The 15,729-nt window shown below is 38.4% G+C and overlaps 3 protein-coding genes across 3 annotated transcripts; all 3 read right to left on the bottom strand.

The window, feature by feature from the left end:
• Positions 1–896: 896 nt before the first annotated feature.
• PCOAH_00008160 (Uncharacterized protein) lies at positions 897–1,232 on the bottom strand (the record flags this gene model as incomplete). The annotated part of the gene is made up of 1 exon (XM_020057626.1): positions 897–1,232. One exon carries the CDS (start codon positions 1,230–1,232, stop codon positions 897–899), a length of 336 nt encoding a protein of 111 aa, XP_019913238.1.
• Positions 1,233–4,959: 3,727 nt separating this feature from the next.
• Positions 4,960–6,042, bottom strand: PCOAH_00008150 (Uncharacterized protein; the record flags this gene model as incomplete). Its single annotated transcript, XM_020057625.1, has 1 exon — positions 4,960–6,042. The coding sequence occupies one exon, from the start codon at positions 6,040–6,042 to the stop codon at positions 4,960–4,962; it is 1,083 nt and encodes a 360-aa protein (XP_019913343.1).
• Positions 6,043–10,624: 4,582 nt separating this feature from the next.
• Positions 10,625–15,606, bottom strand: PCOAH_00008140 (Uncharacterized protein; the record flags this gene model as incomplete). Its single annotated transcript, XM_020057624.1, has 3 exons — positions 10,625–10,791; positions 10,922–12,881; positions 13,003–15,606. 3 exons carry the CDS (start codon positions 15,604–15,606, stop codon positions 10,625–10,627), a joined length of 4,731 nt encoding a protein of 1,576 aa, XP_019913106.1.
• Positions 15,607–15,729: the final 123 nt, after the last annotated feature.

The raw sequence follows: 15,729 nt of genomic DNA, 5'->3' as shown, positions 1-15,729 counted from the left end.
CATAAGAAAAATGTACACGATTTATATTTTTTTTTTTTTTTTTTTGTATATATAAAAAAATAAAAAGGGGCATATATATATATATTGGTTATCAATATATATATATATAATAAAAAAAAAAAAAAAAAAAAAAGGTTATTTCTTATGTAAAGGCTCTATTCTAAAAGGTCTAAGGATCTATTATATATCAAGCTAACTAATCAATGGGTATCTAAAATGGTTGGAATAAAAGATATACATAGGTACATATACATATATATAGGTACACATACAGGCACATATATACACATATAAAATATGTATATATTTTCTTCTATGCAACCTCTACGAACTTATTATAAATCTCATTCCACAAAAGGTAAAAATTACTCTTCTTTATGCTTTTTTTTTTTTTTTTTTTTTTTTGCTAAAAGATGAGAAGCAGCAGATAAAAAAGAAAAACATTCTTAAAAAGTTACATATATATAATATATATACATATATGCAGCTCTTTAATTTTTCTATTATCGTAAAATCATTAAACACTCTTAAAGCTTTCTCTTGAAAAATATAAGTACATCATCAGCAAGGGGGATTGTTTGTGTCTTGGCTCGGTTCCTCTTTTTTTTTGATCTCTTCTTGGGGATTCCCTTCTCCATTTTTTGCTTGTCATCTCAAGTAGTAGTACGGTAAAAATATATGGCTCCATGAAGTGTTGTAATTATGTCACACCATATATATACACATGTACTTAATTGTACATATATATATATAGGCGTGCATATCTCCCAAGTGGCTTCATCTTCTGTTTAGGTCTTTGATCCATGGGCTTCTAAATCATAAAGCCCACAAATGCCCTTTGTATGCCCATTTTGGTGGTTAATCTGTTTTCCCCTTGACTAAAGGTTTATTCCCATTTAGTACGTGGTTCTGGGGGGTTGTGGTTGTTGTGGTTTTTGGTTCAGGGCACCAAGTAATGGCTCTTTTCTTGGGGACGGGGTTCCTTTTTTGTTACCGCTACCGTTCTTGTAGTGGATACCTAAGCCTAAGGCAGTACCAAGGAGTACGGCAATACCAGAAGCAATGGAGGAGATCATCATGATCTTTTGGTTTCTCTTTTTTCTTTCAGCTGGAGATAATTTCTTGTATCCACCTGCTTTCTTTGCTTCGACAACATTATTGTAGAAGCTTGGGGCAATGAAGTTGACTGCTAACAAAGCAGCAATGAGGTATAATACTTTAGTGATTTTCATTTTGTATAAAAGGGGGGAGGAGGATTGGGATGGATTATAAAAATAAAAATTAGTAAAAATGCGCAAAAGCAACAAAGTCGAAAAAAGAACAAAATAGGATTTTTTTTTGGTTATTTAGGATAAACGTTATAAAAGTTTTAGGCGTTTTTGTTAAATTTTAAAATGTTCGATAAAATATAATTTTTCATTAAAAAAAGGTATAAAAATTAAAGTTTAATTTTTTTTTGAATAAAAATTTATAAAAACTTTTAAAAAATATTTTTAAAAAATAAAAATTAAATATATTTTTTTGAATATAATTTTTAATTTTGTTTTTTAAAGTTCTATATAAATTTAATAGTTTTTATAAAAACTTTAGGTGCGGTTAGATTTTTGGCTAATTAAAAGCCGTATTGATTAGATAAATTTTCTTAGTAAAAAAAAAAAAAGAAGTTATCTATTTATCTATAAAAAGTTATCTAGAAACGTTCTCATTTTAATTAATTTTGCATTAAGAAAAAGCTATAAAAAGCAGGTTTCATCCATTATTAATCTATTTTTTTTTAATTTAAAACAGCTTCTTTTTGGTGAACCGATTTTATAATATGCATATTTTCGAAGGGGTTAAAAAAAACTATGCAATTTGTGCTTCATTTTAAAGCAAGAAAGTAGTTAGGTTTTTTTTTTTTTTTTTTTTTTTTCATGCGCACTTGCCAAAAGTTAGTATATTTCTAACAAGCCCACCATTATAACCTTTCCTTAATTTTTTTTAATTTGCATGTATATAGTTCTAGCGCTTTAATGACACTTTATAATTATTCTGTACTAGTGTTTAGATTGCGTCCTTTTTGTGCTAACTTTTTACTTTCCATAAACCCCCCTTCTTCACTGATAATATATTCATTTTGAAATTAATAGAAAAAACTTCTGTGGCGTAGCGAGTAAACCAGTTAGAAAAAAATAAACACCTGGCACAGTTAGTTATTGGTACAGCGTTAAAAAAAAAGCGGCTTTTTCTTTTTGCTTCTTTTTTTTTTTTTTTTAAATAATAATTTTTCTCCTTTAAGGTTAGGGCAGTTCTATATGAAAATATATAGATTAGCGAGTTGATTTTTGGACATGGAAAACTTAGCGCGCTTGTTTTTTTAAGTTTATACCCATTAAATGAAAAGGGTGAACTAACCTAACCAAAAAGTAAAAAAGTGAAGGAAGCAAGGTGCTAACTTTGTTGAAAAACGGCAGCACTGAGGAAGGGAGTGCCTTTTCTCGTGCGCTTAATTTAATATAACTAATTTGCATAGAAAGGGCTATAATTATATATATAATATATTATTTGTACGTTCTCATAGGTTAAGAGGGGCATTGGGGTGAGTAGTATAGTAGTATTTATTATAGTAGTAGTACGCGAATAGCGTACCGCGTGGCCCTTGCAAAAAAGCGAAGAGCTCACCTGGCCCTTTCTTTCTCTTCCTCATTTTAAGGAATTAATCATGGCAATGCTTTATATTAATATAAAAATACCGCCGACCCTTTGCTTTACAGGAAAATTTTAATTATAACTTCCTGCACAATAACTTTTTAAGGGGCGTATACCAAGGGTGCGCGTACCTTTCTGGTTAGTCACAGCACAAGTTTCATTTTTTCTCCTATATATAGCATAAAAAACAAAAATAAATAAAGGCCCCTTCTTTTTTGCAGTAGAGGAATAGGAAAAAAAAAAAAAAAAAAAAAAAGGCGCATCAATCATTTGTAAGTATACCATATAAAATAGCAAATAATATATATAATGAGTGGGGGATTCCTCACAAAATTGTAGCAAATATGATGAAATAATAATGGGGGTATGAATAACCCCACCTGCACATTTCTCCAAGCATTTAATTATACTACATGAATATTCAACGTTAACACGGAAAAAGAGCCCAATAATAATTATTATTTAAAAAGGGCTTAATAAACCGTCAAAAAGGAGAAGGGGTAATAGTGGCTGCAATTACCATATTTTCTATATCAGCAAATAAATAAGCCCATCGTGACTTTTTACTTTATTTCAAGGAAGAAATTCGCTGACCTATGAAAGGGTGAATGTGAACCCTCAAAGTTTACCCATCCCCCCACACACATACGGGGGTTAGTATATAGCATATATATAATATTGTACTGTATGTAGTAATGTAAAAAATCCTCCCCTCTCTTCCTCACATTGGTAACATATCTTTGGTGAAATTATAAAACTCACCACTCATTCAACGCATAGGAGAATGAAGTATATAATCCCATAGGTGCTATATACTCTACCCGCATATGAAGCAGCAGGTATATGGGATAACTTATATACGTATGGCCCATTTTTTTTACATTTTTTTTCGCGTGCTATATACACTTTTTTTTAACGCCAAATGGGATTTATGTTAGCTGTAAAAAAGGTCACAGCGTAGGTTTAAGTTATGGTTACAGCAGGCGCAATTTTTACGTTTCGTTTTCCGGCTTAGCCAGTTTTAACGCAACGAATTGTTAAGCATGTACGTGTGTGTACACGTATGTACATACACGAATTTGCTTTTAACGTACATACAGAATTGCTGGAATTTTTTTTTTTTCCCAAATCGCGCTTCCCTGCATGTACAGAGCTTTTTATGCCGTGTACTATACAAGTATAAAGCGAATTGTGTACAAAGTGTGGGATCTCACACCCCAGTGTTCATGGAAATCTTTAGGAAAATTGCGGTATCTCATATGATGGAAAGATTAACAAAGAAAAAAAATTGTAATAGTGTACCAGTTTTTAAATAGTTCCGTGGGAAAAAAATGGCGCTTTTTTTTTTTTTTTTTTTTTTTTAAACGTCCATTTTGTTATCATTCATCTGACAGTAATTCTTAGTATATGCGATTCATAGCTGCATGGATGGGTGGTACGTTTTAAAGCAAACATTAATAAAATACAAATTGAAAAAAGTTGAATATAGTTTGTTTTACATATAATTTAATGGATGCTGTAAAGTTCTTTGTAAAATAAACAAATAAATGTACTAAATCAAGACGGGGGTGAAAAATGAAAACAACAAAAAAAAAGTACATATTTTTTTTAACATAAAACACAGGTGGAATAAGGAAGCATTTTTACAATTTTCTTTTCCTTTTTCGTGGGTTTAAAAGGTGGATATGTAAACAACTTTAAATTTGGTTAAGTTAAAAAAAAGGTGGAACGTTTCAACAGCGTGGCTTATCAAAACGTCCCTTCATTTTATGCCATTCCCTTTTTTCCTCTTTCATTTCTCCTTACATCCTGCTTTCGTGAAAGTAAAAGCAAAAGGGGAAATATTATTATTATTATCATTATCATCTCATTTTTGCAATTTGCGTATTCGGAGCATTTCTCCTTTTTTTTTTTTTTTTAATTGGGGAGAAAAACAAACATAAAAAAGGGAAGGCGCTTATAATGGATATGCGGCGAGATAATATGCTAATATTTTACGAAACTTCCTTCACTAGGATTTTTCACCTTCGATAATTCATAACATTAGGGGAGTGAGGAAATATCCAAGCATAAGCCAAGGGAAGCAATTAAAAAAAGAATTCGGAGAAAGTAGGTACAAACGTGTATACACACAGATGTCAATAGGTACACGAGGTATACGCATTCGCGTAACCAGCGCTTCTAGGGGGTCTTGCTTAATCTTTATTACGGAAAAAGTTAGGCAAACTTCTAGGAAGAGGATGTTTTAATGCGTGATTTTCAGAGCGTGATTTATGTGGTGATTGCATCCTGTAAGATTGCATCCCTTATTTCACGGAATATAAGCATATTTTGATAATTTGAGAAGCACATAAAATATAAGTCATGGACAAAGTTGGATACTCTCATTGCTGCATTGTCTAGCTGTTCGTCTGTTAGGTGCAAGCCATTTTCGGTAATTAATTCTTCGTGATATAATTTTATTAATTCTAAGTCGTTTATAACTTCCTTTCTTTCACTATAGGTGTTCTTATGTTTTAAGTAATAAAAGAGACCTTTGAAAACTTCTAATTCTACTAAAAAAAGAGACTGTAATGTTAAAATGTTTGAATCTGTTAGGTATTCGCTAAAGCAGAAATCTCGAAGGCGGTCACTTATTCGAAGTGCCATAGAATCCCTTATCTCGAAGGGTAATCTAAAGTTTTCAATTTGTTTGCTATTTTCATACATTTCTTTTAAAATACCAATGTGGTCCTCTAACAGTTCATTTTTTTCTTCATCTGTGGTACAGTTCATAATTTTAGTTAAGTACGTTTTTGTTGTTTCAAATTCTGCAAATAAAATTGAATAGAGAGTTCTATAGCTGTCAAGTGGATCTTCTAATTCTTCAATGCTGTATGTATTTTCATTTAAAACTACTACATCTCCGTTCACTTCTTGTACTATATGTTCGCCAGCTAATTCGTTATCATTGTTTTGTCCATCAGCCTGTTCTTGCCCATCTATATGAGAGGCGTCATGGTAGTTCCCTTCCCCTTGTTCCACTTTTTCTTCTTCTTCCTCTTCTGTTTGTGTTCCGTTTTCTTCGCTTTTCATACTTTTATTTGAGCCTTGAGGTTCTACATCTTTTTCATTGTTAGACTTCTCATTTGCTATATTTCCACAGTCACTGTATTCTTCTAATACAGTGTAGTCACATGCTTCGCTTGAATCTTGTTCTGGCGGTTCGTAGTTAATCGAAACATGTTCTTCCCCTGCATTTGATGATTCCCGTTCTGTTAGTGTGTCCAAGGCATGCACACCAAATGGACTCGAATTAAATGCTACGTTTAGCAGTAGGTTAGCGGATATAACAACAATGTATTTCTTGAGCATTTTCGCAATTTGGGAGAAAGCAAAAAAGGGTACAAAAATTAAAAAAAATAAATAAATAAAAGGAAATGAAAAAATAAAAGCAAGAAATTAAATCACTTTAGAACTTTCTAAATTGTACAGCGCTCAAAAAAATGGAAAGACAACTACTCGTTGGAGTTGAAATGGTGCTACAATTTTGTATAGAGAGGGGGGTTAAAAATGCAATCAACGCTTGTCGCGCGTATAAACTATTAATAATGTTCGCAAGGGGTTTAACGGATTATGCGTAAGTACTAATATTTGCAGACATACAGAAATATATGTATAAATATATGCATATATGTTTATGCGAGTTCTAGCTTATGATGGCTTCTTTGAGGGCACAGGGCTGAAGAGAATGTTCTCTATAGGCAGATGTCCCAACAAAGAAGAAAAATACAATTATGTATAAAAAAAATGGCGTACTTTTTTTTGCGAACAATTTTTTTGTCTCGCTTTTAGGCCAAAAATATGCTTTTTTCCTGTTTTTCTTAACAATCCAACAGGTATTAAGAAAAAAGAAAGAAATATGCTCATCAGGGCAGGTATTTCACATATCAGAAAAAATTTTGTTAATCTTATTTATTAACATTTTTTGCATCTTTGATTACTACAGAAAAAAAACCAAAAATAGGCACGCAAAAAAAAATAATAATAATAAAATAAATTTATTTATAAAAGCGGCATATATATGAACGTCATTTTTAATATACTCCGTTAATTTTTTTTTTTTTAACAATGCTAAAATGGATGAATTGTTAAAAGAAAAAAAATACGAAAAAAATAAATTGGTGCTGCATAATATTATTATATAGATATATTTGCATAATTAATCTATATAGGGAACAGTGCTCCTCAGCTTAATTATGTAGATGCCAGAAAGACAATTAATGCGCTCTCGCCTTTTTTATACAACCTTAGGATATAGCGTTCAAGGAATAATTCAATTTGACTCATTAGAATAAAATTGTCTCGTTCATCAAAAATGCTAACACGGACAAATCTGAAAACCTTCTCGAAAGTCTTGCAAAGAGAAAAAATTAATTAAAATAGTGAACGCCAAAATTGTTTAATGTAGGACAAAAAAAGAAAAAAAAAAAAAAATCACATATATATATTAATACCATATTATATGTATAACTATACAGACATACGCATAATCGTACAAATAAATATACAACGTAAAATTGTGCCCTTGTATACCGTGCTAAAATGCAGCAAGGTGAATATAAAAAGCGAAGGAAAAGCCGTTTTCTTAAATTAATAATAGGAAAAATTCGTTTACATTAGATCAGTTCTGCAGCCTGTATCAATTTTCAAATGCTAAGCTAGTGGTAAACCTTTTAGACCCTACCCTGTACGAATATCAAAAGCACACTTTTGAAAGTGAAGTACCTGATCGGCATTCTAACTATAACTATTGTAGTAGACGTATTTGTAAAAATTTTATACATTCATACATGTACCTTTTATATGCGCTACTTTGGCATAGACCGTACATTTATATATAACTATGCCAGGATTAGCAAAATAATAAGCAACGGCGAACGGGATAAAAAAGGTCTTTCCAAATTATGGCACTTCGTATGAAGGGTAACTCACCCTTCTCCAGTTCTTCGAAAGGGTAAATAAGAAAAAAGGGGGGGTTTTCTTTTTTAAAAGGAAAAAAATATGAAAAAAACGAAAATGCGAAAATGAGAGAGTACCATAATGTACTCAGCTGCGAAAACTGAACCGAATCATTTGTACACTTCGGAGCGTTAACTACTTTGCGCTTCAATTTTTCTACGGGGGGGAGGTGCTCATAAGTTATAAAACATTCGTGGTGTATGTCGAAAAGGGTAAAAAGAACAGTTCACCGTTCGGTGCTGCACGAGTGAGAAAAATACTCCAAAGTGCAGTCCTCATATTTAGGGGGTTTAGCTTTCATGTTGAATAATTTTTTTGCATAAGTTTATTCTCATGAAATTGCAGTTGCGATTGTAGATTTTAATTTGGAGGTAATAATAACAGAACTGAAAATAAAAAAAAAAAAAAAAAAAAAGGACAAGTGGAGGAGGCGTACAGAATAGTGGACGAAGTTCTGCTGCAGTTGCGATAGGCACTAAGCGTGGAAGGTGCAGAAAGAGACCTTCTAAAAGGGGACCCTACCTGCGATTAAAAATTACTTGAAAAAATGGCAATGTTGTTAGGAGAAAAGACATCAATAAGATGTTGTCCAGGGGAAGAACAAACGGAGATGTGCTCAACCCGCATGCTAAGTATAAAAATTTCCGCAGCAATGTTCAAACCCCCCGTCAAAACGGTGACTCTTTTGTACGCCCGATTTAGCGATGGGAAGAGACCGCTAAACGGGGAAGACACGAACAGCACTTTAAACGAAATGAAGGTGTTTGCGTACGACAGGAAAGTTAAGAAAATCATTCGAAATTTGAACAGCTCTAGTAAGAACGGAATCCACATACAGCCATAGAAACGAAAGGCAGTACTGGGGGTGCTAAGGCGGAATGATACAATTCCGAAGCGGGGACAACACAAGAAGAAAGGGAAGGAAGGAGGGGGTCATCATCCCCTTCTCCTCCCCCCCCAATGGTATTCATTTTAGATATTAAAAAAAAAAAAGGGAGAAAAAATCCTCCTGCACAATGACAGAGTCCAGATTGCAGACAAGCACACCATCCTGTACCAACGTGAGGTGTACCACTTTGACCACATATTTATATATCACATTTTTTGCAATGCACTTATGTCCTCCGTTGTGCGCAGGTACGTTGAGCAGTTCGTGGGTCAACACAACGTGGAGATGTTTAATTTTTCCCTAAACTGTGCACGAAAAAAAAAAAAATGTTTTTCTTGAATTAGTTCGCCGACTGTTTCGATGTTACGGCGGGGAAGGCCAGCGGGGGAAACCTATAAGCACGGTTATAAGCGCGGTTACATGCGCGACCACATCCGCGGTCATCCCCACAGGCACATACACAGCCTCCTGCACGAATGTGGGGAAAACACCACAATACACAAGGAGACTACAAACAAGCATGGATAAAAAAGGTGGAAGGATACGAATTACAACGATGGGGGAGACGACAAATAGAAGTGCCCCAACAACGACGTGTACACATATCCAAACAAGTCGCAAGGAAAAAAGAAAGGATTAAAAAAAAAAGGCACATGTGGAGATGATCGCACAAATGATAAACATGGAAAACAAAAGGGATCTAACGCGAGGAGAAAAAAAAACAATTCTAACTAAAATTGTAAATGAATTTAAAAAAAAAAAAAAACGAATGAAAGAAAGAAACGTACGCCGATGACACGTATGGCTTAACATTGCCATCTAAGCACAGCGGGGGGTGGGGCACCTGTAAAACATTGATAGGTGTGTATTCTCGGGCACGGGAGACGCGTACAACGCTTGAGGGGGGTGCAGCGCCCGATGGGGATACCCCTCTCGATGATGAATCTCACGGCCCTTCTGCGGACGCACATGGGAACACGGACACATATTTAAACACACGGGTAAGGCACAAATACGCCGCGCCATACTCGCTTTTTCATTGACTTAAAAAAAATTGGAAACATAAAAAGGCTCCTAAATTATAAAAAGATAAATATATATAAAAGGCACACGATAATCTTTCTCATAAAATTGGAGTTGTCACCACAGGGGATGGGTGGTGGTGGAAACGACAGTAAGGGGGAAGGGCGAAGTATTCACAAAAGGATCTTCCACTTCGCTCTCGCCGATATTAACATACCCATCTTCGACGTAATAAAACGGAAAAAAAGCAGAATTAATTACATAACTGAATTTAAAAATAAAAAAAACTTCGAAAATATTTTTGTAAATTATATTCAGTCCAACTTCCTTAACAATCCTCCTCCCATGGTTTCAGCGTCCAACAAAACTGTAAAAATTCTTCTTCGAAACAACCCTCACATGTGTTTCTTCCTCCATATGGACGACGACTTTCTCTTCAGCAACACTGCGCCGCTTTCCTCATGTCCGGCAAGCCTCACCAAAAAGGGGGGGGTCCCCAAAATATTAACCAAAATGCTCAGCATGAGGACGAAGAGAAATCTAACAATCTCATAATTCTGCAGCTCCTGTTTATGTACTACTGGTCCACTGTGTGCGAGTGGGGTGAACTGAAAAATGTGGGCAACTGATATTTATTCCCTGCAATGATCACGCGGTGGGACGTTTGCCGCTTGTTTTGTTAGCAATTGGCTAGCTGGCTAGCTATTTTATCACTAATTTATTAATAAATTTTTTTTTTTTTTTTTTCCTTCATCACAACAATTTATCTTTCACCATTACGTGATACACCTTCACTATTTTGACGCTTCTCATGGGCATAGCTCCACCTTTTCTTGGTTCCTCCTTCGGTTCAGTCTTCCCCATTCCGGCACGATATCTACGTACGCGTGTGTACGTCCTGCCGTGCGGTGCCTCACCCATTTCGCTCTCCGCGTTGCACCTGAAATGGTTTCCACTAAACGACCTCTTCTCACAGGCGCGTCCATTCGTGACAACTCCGCACGGGGGTTAGGGGGTCGCCCCCTATTGATAACCCAAGTACTTCTTGTACATGTCGACGAGGGCGACGTTCATGCCCTCGACGTTTTCCCGCAAGTAGTTAACAATGCCGCTTGTCTCGTTTCGGTCGTCCTGATCCTTCACGTCCAACAGGAAGGTCAGGACGTTATCGAGGGTTTTGTTGCACACGCCTGTGGGGGGGGAAGCGGGGGGTAGAAGCGGATTGGTGAATAGCATCCAAAAGGGGTCAGTATGTGTGAGCACAGGAATAGCTTTGCATCCACTACACCTTTGTAACCATTGCACCTTCGCTGCTCTTACCCGGGAGGTCGTCGTACTTTAGTACTCCACGCATGACGCAGTTGTATCCAGCGGAGTGGTACATTTTCGTTGCGCTCAAGTTGGACGAAACGGTGTTCAGGTGGAGGATGTTCTTCTTCTCAATGTAGATGTCCCTGCTCGTGTTCAGTATCGTATTAATCAGCTTAAGCAGCTGTATGATGAGAAATGTGTAGTCCTCCCGTGTGCAGGTGAACAGGTCAGAGGATTTGTTCTTGTCGTTGAGGAGTTCTTCCAGGTAGGGGGTGCTACTACTGCAGGTGGTTCGTAAGTGGGATCTGACCAGGGAAGGCACAAAGTCACGAAAAAGATAATTTTCCGTGAGTACATAAATGAACAGCAGGAGTGCCATCATGACGCTCTTGTTGTGTATGTACTGGGCTTGACAAAAGATGGAGGACAGGAACAGAGGTACATTAATTCGAAAGTACACTAGGAAACAAATTAAAATATAATGGAGTAGATAAGATTCATCCAGTGACAAAATAGCTATCAGTGTAAGCACCGTGTGCTTGTTCACATAGGTGTAATTATCCTCGTTGACTGTGTAGAAGTTATAATTTTTGAAGGCCGCTCCGAGGTCGTAGTCCTTTAGGTATTCCATCCCTAGAAGCTGCTTCAGATCATTTTGGAGCAGGCCAAAGTGGGTATCGAAACTTTCTTCACGTTGATAAGACAGCACATTGTCGTATATGTATTTCGTTTGCCTTTCATTGTGCGTCATGAACTTGTGGTGGGTTGCATCTTCCTTGTCCGTCTTCGGTACGTGTCCCTCCGTTTGCGAAAGTAGCTCTGCGTGTCTGTCCCCCTGTAGATGCCCTGTGCTACCCTTTTCACTTTCCTTTTCGCTTTCCTTCTCGCTGCTTTTACCCCCCTTGGGTGACCCTTCAAAGCACGTATACAGAGGGAAGAACTTCCCCATGTACTTCAACACCACCTTCAGTAAGTATATGATCACAAAGTTTGTCACATAGTTGTAAAGAATGGGCATGTCGTCCTTCAGTCTATTTTTATACAAACCCATGCAGACGTGCAGAACGTAGATGCATCTCTCCGTGTTCCCATCATCATCCAGGGTAAAGTTATTTCTAACAATTGCTAGCAATTGGGGTTTCAAGATTTCGTTAGTCAGCACGTTGGTTGAGGCAGATTCGTACGTCAAGTAAAAAGTGTGCGTCTCGTGAAGGATGAACAGACACATGTATTCCATGAGGACATCAAAACATGAGCTACTCATTTCGTGCGTCGTTTCTCTTGAGACTTTCCTCTTAAAGTGCTCGCTTATCACGTGGACCGTCCGCACATACAAGGAACACACCCTCTTGATTATCTCCTCATTTTTTGCGGAGAATAATTTAGAAATGATCTTCAGATTACACAACCACAGTGTGTAGAAACTGTCGCTAATGGTTTGGTCTACATATAAATTTACTTCATTGTCTCCTCCGCACGGGAGGAGGGCGCGGGGATTCAGTGCATACTGTCTACCTTCACCTGGGGGTGAAAACTGCTCAGTGGTTTTCCTCCCCAGTATGGTATATTCTATTACGTCAAAGCTGAAGTAGAAAAGTACATAATCATCGCCCCCTTTGTTGGGTACACCTCCGTGGGGGGATGACCCACCCTGTGGGGCGTAATAACTCTGGTTGTGGTTGCCATCACCGCGGGTGTTTATGGAGGCAGAGTTGGTATTTACATCCTGGCGTCGCCCTCCTTGGGGGGTGAACTCCACCAGGCCAGAGCCAAACTCGTAATTCTTGTTCAGTATCTGCACGAGGATGTTCAGCATGTACTCCTTGATGGAGAGGTTGCTGGTCTTATAGAGATCTAGCAGAAAGTTGTAGTTGTCCTTGAAAATTGTTATGTCCTTTTCCTTGTTGCTGATGAAGACGATATGGCTGAGGATCTGCAGGATCTTCTGGATGCTCTTTGGGTAGGCGATCTGCAAGGAGTGAAGAAGCGACATTATTGGTGCATAATCAAACGCGGGACAAGCGAAACGCGTAATTTAATTGTACATTCGCATGCACACTCGCGTGTGCCTCTGCGTTGCGATGACGCACCTGTGTGAGGAGACTTATAAGGGGGCCCACCAGAATCTCGTTAATAAAGTCGTAGTTCTCGTAAACATACTCATACTTAAATATGTAGTTGAACAAACAGACAAATTTGAAGAAGACGAGAGGGAGGAAATTGGCTGACATGGCGGCGTAGTGGTTTTCCGGGGGAGCGTCCCTCTTGCCCAAGCCACCTGATGAGGGCTGGGTCCGAAGCAGAGAACCCACGACACACTTGGGAGACAAGTGCATGCACAACAAGCGGATGTTCTCAAAAATGAGCACAGCCACTTCATCAATGAAGGGAAAGGAAGCCTTGTAATTCTTAATCCACACTTTTAATATTAAAGCAATGCGGTAACTGACCAAGGGGTGGGTGAACTCAATGGACAAGTAATCGGTGAAAAACTGAATCATGCAAAGGATATGCTCCGCTTTTATCTTCTTATGTAAAGATGAATACAACACGTAGTAAATATTTAAGTATCCATCCAGCTCAATAATTGATTCAGAAAATTCTGGAACCTGTAGGTCCTTCAAGTTGTCCGGAACGGACTTAATCATGTGAACATAATTATGTAGGGAGTTAATTAAGGGTTCGAAGAAGTGACTAAAGATTGAGAAGAGAAAAGGCTCGGATGCTATTTCGATAATGCATTCTCTTGCAGATGAGTAGAAGATATTTTCTTCCACTTCATGTCCATCTTTATCCTTAACATTCAGCATAATATCCATGATTTGCTCAGCGGACATGTTAATGCAGTGCGTCCTCAAGAACTCAAATATCTCCAGGGCCTTCTGATTGTGCATTAAAATATAGTCATCGCTAGTCAGTGCGTACTTCACCTCCTCCCTTATATATGTCAGTATATCCCTAAAGGTGTAGTTTTTATTTACCCTCCCTTTTTTGTTTTCATTCTCCAGATTGTTAATGTTCACCACTAGGGTGTTAATAATTTTTGTCTGCAGGTCTGTTTTTTCAGTATAGTTTTCGTTGAAGGTACTCTGATTGCTAATCATACTTTTTACCGTTAGGTAATTTTCTCGGACCTTCTTTTGCTTTATCATGTTGTACTGACTTAAGCAGAAGTGGTAGAAGAGACTCTTCAGGATGCCAATGCATATGTTAATGATGTCTACAAATTTGCTTTCATAGCAGTCACTGTTTATGTATAGATCTTTACTCAGATGCTTCTTCAAGAACAGGCAGATAAACTGCTCCGTGGTGTCTTTTTTTATATACTCATGTAAGGCACTCTGAAATTCAATAATGTGGAGGAAGCTACTCAGCAGGAACTTCAAGTACTTTAGGTAGTATAGCGGGGAATCCTTGCGCACGAATTTGAGGTAGAATATAGTTTTGTTGGCCAGGCAATCCAGGAAGGGCTTCTTTCGCAGGGCGCACTCGCCATCCGTTTGGGAGTGGTCATCCTGCTGGGATTGGCCACGCTGTTCAGAGTGACCACCCTCTAGGCGACCCTCCCCCCCTGGGCAGATTCTCCCATGTTCCCTCTGAACGTCGTCCCTACTGATAATTAAATTCAGCAGAATGCTGTCCATGAACTTGAGGATCTTCACCTTTTTGTCGCTCTCTGCGTTAAAGTGGCAACAGTAGGCGTCACTCCCCCCAGCTGATGGTTCCCCCGCGTAATGCACATCGCTGGACTCGCCCCCGTCAACACTACTGCTGTTCCTCCTCCCCTGGACGGGCACACATTCAGCGGAACTTACACCTGGTGAGAATGTCAGCTTCGCCTCAAGCTCCATCACAACGCTGTACTCCCCAAAGCACTTGTTGCACGTGCCTTCACTGCCACACATACACGCTTCGTTCAGATTGCGCTGAAAGTGCATATTCAGATTGTTTTCCCAGATGGGGTAAAGGCAGTCGATAAACTTCTGCGAAATATGGAAAGTTTCCTTCTTGTCTTTTAGCAGCTTCTTGCTGTACTGCTCCCGAAGCACCTTGTACAGGAGATACATGTAGATGTATAGGCTGCAAAGGCCGTCCATGGTGTAGCGGAAGTCGAGGGTACCGGGGCTACCGAAGCTGTTCGGGTTGTCCCCACCCCCAAACGCACTCAATTCCTGAACGAAGAACTGTAGCAGCTGGGGGAAATTATTCACCAATTCGTATCTGGCCACCTTCCTCAGAAGGATGGAAAACTCCTTGTAGTAATAACTCACGGTGCTCCGGTTGGCCAGGATGGTCAGAATTTTCTCCTTCACCATTTTCTTTATATCGTTACTAAAATGGAAGAGGTCCTTACAGTTCCAGAAACGACTCACCAAATTTTTGGAGTATATGATGGCCAGCTTCCGCACGTTGTTGTGCACCTCTGTGAGGCAGCAAATGTCTAGAAGGTATAGAATGAAGTGCTCTTCCTTTTCGCATTCGCTCAGTATTCGCTCGGACTCCTTTCTACGCTCCTGGTCGTTCGACCACGTGTCATATAGCGCGTCTACGATTTGCTGGTGTTGCGGGGTGAGCACCTGAGCACTCTGCGGGGGAACCGCAACAGTCGGCGCAATCGCTCCCTGCGTTTCCGGAAGTTCCTGCGTCCCATTTGCGGGGCCCATGTGGGCCGGGCCACTCTCCCCCCCCTCCATGGTGGGATGGCCTCTACGCTCCGGAATCTTCTTTGAACGCGGCGTGGCAATTTGTCAATCAGGCACTAACCCACAAGAAGGGGGCCGCACAAAAGGGAAACATATACGTTTAGGGATGAAACG

Source organism: Plasmodium coatneyi, chromosome 4 (genome assembly GCF_001680005.1).
Source record: "Plasmodium coatneyi strain Hackeri chromosome 4, complete sequence".
Taxonomy (NCBI): Eukaryota; Apicomplexa; class Aconoidasida; order Haemosporida; family Plasmodiidae; genus Plasmodium; species Plasmodium coatneyi.
The sequence above is the reverse complement of the archived record's forward strand: the minus strand, read 5'-3'. Positions and strand labels throughout refer to the sequence as shown.